We start from the raw sequence: 6,105 nt of genomic DNA on the forward strand, positions 1-6,105 counted from the left end.
GGCTCTGGTACCAGATGTTAAGAACTGAATATCTTATGTAAAGTATGCAAGAGTTGAGTGAATTTATCTTATTTAATTAAACAAAATAAGTTGACCTTTAAATAGTCTGACAAAGAAACTGAAAATAGAAGACTTCAACCCAGGCTTAACAAGTCCTAATTACGTGGTAACTAATTAAGGAATAGATCAAATAAACAATCATTTCCCTAAACAATAGAGATTATTAAACAATAACAACCTACCAAGTCAAACTCTAATAACTTAACAATTACATACTTTTTTTTTTCTTTCGTTAACCTAGTAGTAAAGATTTATATATCATCAAATATTTCGTCTTTCTAGCCATATTATATATCATTGCAATAAAGTTGCGTTTGGTTCGAGGTGATATAAGATTAATCCTGTAATCTTTGTTTAATTTTCAAGATTCCTTCATTTGGTTATCATGTAATAAAATATTACGTAATCTTTAATTGCAAATAGTGTTTACTATTGGTAATATTGGGGGTGATTAGATTATTTTCCCAAGGGGTATTAATATAAGATTACCTAGGTAATCTTAATTTTGACCTTATTTTGCCCTTAATCTTTTGTCATTTCGAATACATTTTGCCCTCATATGTCTACTAAATAACAATTACCCCAAACCCCATACATTTGAGAATTTGGCTAAAACACCCCTACTACAAAAAGTTTAAAAGTTAATAAAATACCCCCAACCACCCAAGACCACCGATGGCCACTAGCCACCACCGTTGGGCACTGGCGAAAGTCGTCATATCGGCATAAGACTGACGAGATCTTGTCGGTCGTGTGCCGATAATGATGTTTCCGGCCATGGATTTGTGATCCATGGTTGGAAACAACCAGATTTGACCATTCCACGGCTAGATCTTTGGTCGTGAAACGACCATATTCGCGGCCAGATCTAACTGTTTTTGGTGCCAAATTATTGCCGGCGGTTGTGGCTAGCTGCCAACGGTGGCTTGGGGTGGGTGGGGGTGATTTTGTTACAAATTAAAGTTTTATATGATTGGAGTGTTTTAGCAAAATTTCAAATATAAGGGGTTAAAAAAAACAATTTAAAAAATAATAGAATAAAATAATATTATATTATTATTTAAAAAGGAGGGCAATTTAGTAATTTATATAACATACCCACTCATTTATCCTTCCAACAAAACATATTATTATAACATACCCACCAATTTATTCCAATCAACCAATCAATCAAATACATTTCTCTAAAGATTCCCTAATAATCTATCTTTCTAGTAATATAACATTCCTTAGTAATATAACCTTCTCTGAACCAAACGCATCCTAAAGGAGCAAAAATGTAGAACAATATTTATTAGATAAATACTACTTATTGACTTATTCTATGTTTATTACCCTTCCTTAATTTTGAAAACAGTGAACAATTATTTTTTAAGTTAAGGGTAATAAACATGGAATAAGTCAATAAGTAGCAATGTTCTGAAACCCGGACCGGACCGGGCGGTCGAACCGGTCCGACCGGGTTTCGCTGAGATTTCCGGTTTAAAAAATGTAAAAACCCGGATTTTTAAATTAGATCGTTTTAAATCGCGGTTGGACCGTCTTACTGTAACAAACCGACGGTCCAACCGGTTTAAGAAACAAATCCGGTCCACTAAGTAAAATTTAAAAATGTGAAAAAAATTTAAAAAGTTAAAGTCAAACGGTCAAACCCCCATTTTTTTAATCCATTTCTATTTCTTTTGCAGATTAGCTGTCTGCCACTTTACTAAATTGAAATTTGCGTTTGCTTTTTGGTTTGCTTTTTCAGTTTTCTTTTTGGTTTGCCTTTGCCATTCGTGATCTCTACTCTCCAGTCCCCTCCTCCTCCTTCATTCACGATCTCGGATCTCCTTCAAGCTTCAGCTTCAGCCTTCAAGTCTTCACTCTTCAAGTCTTCAACCTCTTCAATCATCGCGATCTCCTCCTCTTCAATAACCTCTTCAGGCTCCAGTCCAGTCCTCCTCCATTCGCAATCTCCTTCAATTTTCAGCTTCAGCCTTCAAGTCTTCAACCTCTTCAATCATCGCTCGTCTGCTACTCTGCTTCTTCCTTGCCGTGGCTGGTCTACTACACTACAGTCGTGATATTATTTTGTAATGCCTTTGATGATGTTTGAAACTTTAGACTTTGAGGATTGAATTTGTAAACATTAAGTCATTAACTATCAAATTTGGATGGTTTTATTATTATTATTGTAGAGTTGGTTGGACGGGTTTTAGATTTTCGTTACATAAAAATCTGGATTTTTAAATTTTTTTACTTTTTATCGTGTTTTGCTGATGTCAGCGGTCCGACCGACCGGTCGGACCGGTCCAACCGTGAAAACCGGAAACCGGGCCTCTGGCCGAGTCGACTCCCGATCCGGTTTTCAGAACATTGATAAGTAGTACTATTCTAAAATACAGGGTAATTTTTTCTTTTTATTTGATCTCTTTAAGTAATTTGATTATTTTTCAAAAAGTGGGTTATTATTTTTAAAATTTGGTCATTTTTGTGAATAACGACCAATTTTATGCTGCTCGTACGAAGTGGTCATAATGAATAATGCCAATGTGTTCACTGTTACGATAGCTATTAGCACAGAGTTGAGAGTAGGAACTAGGAAGAGGAATCACGAATGGCTCAGTTCTGGAAACCTGGCACCGAGAAGCCTCGCCTCCTCGACGACGAAGAAGGCGGCGTCCTTTTCTTGTCATCTTCTCTCTCTTCCTCTTCCTCCGGGTATGTTTTTTCCTCATTTATTAAATATTTGTATTTCTTACTCAATTTCATACTTAAAGGTACGCCCATTTAATATGCCTTTTTCTACTTATATTTGTGTTTTTTCTTAGATATGGGCATGCGAGTATTGAGAAACAGAGGCAGAGATTGCCAGTGTACAAATACCGTACCGCTCTTCTTTATTTGGTGGAGACACATGCTACTACTATCGTTGTTGGCGAGACTGGAAGTGGCAAAACCACTCAGATTCCCCAGGTTATTTCGCTTTTTAAGTTTCATTTTGCTTCTTCTTTTCTTGGGCTTTGTTTGGTGGTTGGTTATGATGAGATAATTTGAGAGAAAAGGTTTTTTTGCTGCTTTATTAGTCTTAGTTTTGGTAACAATCTAGTGGATTATTTTGTTAATTGCTTACATGATTTTAATTGTATAATTAGAGATTATGTAGTTATATTTTGTTGCTGAGCAGTCAAGGCAAATGAAAGAAAATAGACCATCTAGCTTCCTGTTTTATATGTTTTCAGTTTGTTTTTGTAGATTTGTCACGTTGGCAAGTTAATTGACAACCAAACACAGCCTTGGTGTGGGTTTGATTATCCCTTTAGAGATTTGGTTAATTCGGCTGTGTTTGATGAATAGACAAATGTGATAGATATTATTGAATATATGTGTAATGGTTCAGGAAATTCTCATTTTCAATTCTATACAATTGCGAAGCAGAATGAATGATTTAATATCCGTTAAATGACCAAGATGAGCGTAATATCTTTTAATAACTGTCATTTTGGAAATGTTTTCTCTTCGTGGTTTCTACATTGGTTGGGGCTACTGAGATTCTTTTTTAAATTTTGAATCGTGATTGTTGTATGATGGTATTACAGTACCTTAAAGAAGCAGGCTGGGCTGATGGTGGTCGTGTTATTGCTTGCACTCAACCAAGACGATTGGCTGTCCAGGTAATATATCAGCTTTGTTAGTCATTTTTCTTTAGTGATTTGTGATTTTCACTATTTGTGCTTGGAGTTATTTCTTAGTAGCATCATATTTGACTCATGTAAGAGCTCATTTTTGCACAGCAATTGGTTGATGTTTGTTCTTGTTCTTGTGAAGTTCGATGTTTAAATGAAATAACCTTCACATTTTTACTGTCTCATGGCCAGCAGACCCTTTAAATGCCTTTGTGTGTACATGAATAAGAAATGTTCTTCGAGAGCCATGTGTAAGTTCATATGCACATAATCTAAGCTAATGACTTCATAAAACTACCTGCTAAATTAAAATTGGCTTTGCCTTGGCATAGCTTTGGCAGAGAACCTTTTCAGGCTTTCAGTTTGTGACATCTATATTGGATATCAATTAGAATTTTCAAATATTTTTTATCTAGCTCTATTACATACTTCATGTGCAGAGGCATTCTCATAGTTGGAGCATGTACTTGGCATATCTAGCTTAATAAATGATTTGGCTTTTGAGACGGACAAATAGGGTGATAATATATTCATAATTTTACTATGAGAAGAAAAAGCACTTTCATTAACTACTAGCTCTTTGTTTTAAGCATAGAGGAGACATGTTTTCATAATTAATTTACTATTATTATGCTTTGCTTCAATTGTTGAGAGATTACAAAGCTGAATGCGTTAGGTAATGCGTTATTGTCTTAGTTTAACCTGAGGTATTCAAGGTATCATTGTAAACTGTACTGAGCAATCTCTAGCATGGCCATGAGTAAACAATTGGGATTATTTGAAATTCTTGAAAATCACTCCAGTTCTTAGGTTTTGCTGGATTAAATTAGATTGACTGGTTTTAAAATGCTGAGCATCATTCACTTAACTGATAACTTCGCATGAATCGTTCATGATGCAGTATTATATTTAGGGTGGTATATTTTTGGTTGTGATTCTTCAATTTTTCTTTTTTTTTTTTTAAATCCCAGATGCCTAAGTATGATTTTCATACTAAGTATTGCCTGTTATTATTAGAATGCCTAAATATTTTTTGTACTAATATTCAGTGGTAGTAATGTGCAGGCAGTTGCTTCAAGAGTGGCAGAAGAGATGGGGGTCAAGGTTGGGGAGGAAGTTGGTTACACAATTCGATTTGAAGATTTGACAAAAAAAGTGAGAGATCTTATCATCTTTCTTCTTCTGTTTAAGCTCTTTACTATCATCTTATTAGACTATTTCCTTGCTTTTGTAACTTTATACTAATTACAGATGCCATAACTGAGCATCAGCATAATCACTTGAAAATTTCTTTGACATTATTTATTATGATAATCTATGTTATGAATGCTGGGACTTCCTCTTTTGGCAGTGCAGGGTGTAACTATGATAAAGTTTCTGACCGATGGGGTGTTACTCAGAGAAATGATGGATGATCCTCTTTTGACTAAATACAGGTACTAGTTATCACTGCAGCGATTCTTTTAGTACCTTCCTTTTGCTGAAGCATATGCTTTAATTTTTTTTTTTTCCCCTCAAAGTATAGCTGCAGAAACTCATGGTTTTAACAATAACTTCCCAGAATACTGTATTATTTGAAAATGATAGACAATTTGGTGTATTGGTCATTGAAGTACAAAAGCATATTCTGAAATTGGAAAACTAGAAATGCACTTTTATTGACATTTGATATAACTGTTGGTTCGTAAGTACCAAAACTCTTATCTGTACCTTCCTTTTTGCAATTTTACATTTTAGATTTGGCATATTATTTTGTTTTATCAGAATTTTAAATTTTGTAAGTTGTTTTTCTTATTGTTATGTAATATGATTTTTGTTTGTTTAATGTTTCTTCATGTGACCATCTCAGTGTCATAATGGTGGATGAGGCTCATGAAAGGTCTATTTCAACTGACATTTTACTAGGCCTCTTGAAAAAGGTATCAATTGTAGCTGCCAAGGATATACAAGTGTTGGCATAAGAAATTAAAAGTCATTATTTTTTGCATTGTCTTCATTTATGCTTGTTAATTATTGAGATTTCAGATCCAACGGCGTCGACCACAGCTACGTCTTATCATCTCATCTGCTACAATTGAAGCAAAATCAATGTCTTCTTTCTTTCAGGCGAGGTTATCATCTGAGCTTTGCACTTGGGTTTTATTTTTTCTTGACACGCCGTAATTTTGTTATAGAAACTCTAGGAACCTCATTAACTGCATGAGAAATTCATTCACGTTGAGTAAAAGAACTTCTGAGCTTGAAAATAATCAACATCCATTTATCAAAATCATTCATAGTCTGCTACAGGATTTGGACTTAGTTTATGGCATTATGTAGTGTAAACTTAAAAAGTCTATGTTGTCAGAATGAGAAATTTAATATTCTGGTCTCATTG

General features: G+C 34.5%; 1 protein-coding gene across 1 annotated transcript; it reads left to right on the forward strand.

The window, feature by feature from the left end:
• The first annotated feature begins 2,602 nt into the window (after positions 1 to 2,602).
• Positions 2,603 to 5,891, forward strand: LOC116125082 (probable pre-mRNA-splicing factor ATP-dependent RNA helicase DEAH9). The gene is made up of 7 exons (XM_031410811.1): positions 2,603 to 2,763; positions 2,874 to 3,018; positions 3,642 to 3,716; positions 4,794 to 4,883; positions 5,085 to 5,164; positions 5,578 to 5,647; positions 5,754 to 5,891. The coding sequence occupies exons 1-7, from the start codon at positions 2,660 to 2,662 to the stop codon at positions 5,889 to 5,891; spliced, it is 702 nt and encodes a 233-aa protein (XP_031266671.1). The 5' UTR covers positions 2,603 to 2,659.
• Positions 5,892 to 6,105: the final 214 nt, after the last annotated feature.

This window comes from Pistacia vera, unplaced genomic scaffold (genome assembly GCF_008641045.1).
Source record: "Pistacia vera cultivar Batoury unplaced genomic scaffold, PisVer_v2 Contig160, whole genome shotgun sequence".
Classification (NCBI taxonomy): domain Eukaryota; kingdom Viridiplantae; phylum Streptophyta; class Magnoliopsida; order Sapindales; family Anacardiaceae; genus Pistacia; species Pistacia vera.

Bases quoted from the DNA above. Each gene is read 5' to 3' on its own strand.
- LOC116125082 (XM_031410811.1), top strand. From the start codon at position 2,660: ATGGCTCAGTTCTGGAAACCTGGCACCGAGAAGCCTCGCCTCCTCGAC. The intron at 2,764-2,873 runs GTATGTTTTTTC...GTTTTTTCTTAG, and splicing joins CTCTCTTCCTCTTCCTCCGG to ATATGGGCATGCGAGTATTG. The intron at 3,019-3,641 runs GTTATTTCGCTT...ATGGTATTACAG, and splicing joins AAACCACTCAGATTCCCCAG to TACCTTAAAGAAGCAGGCTG.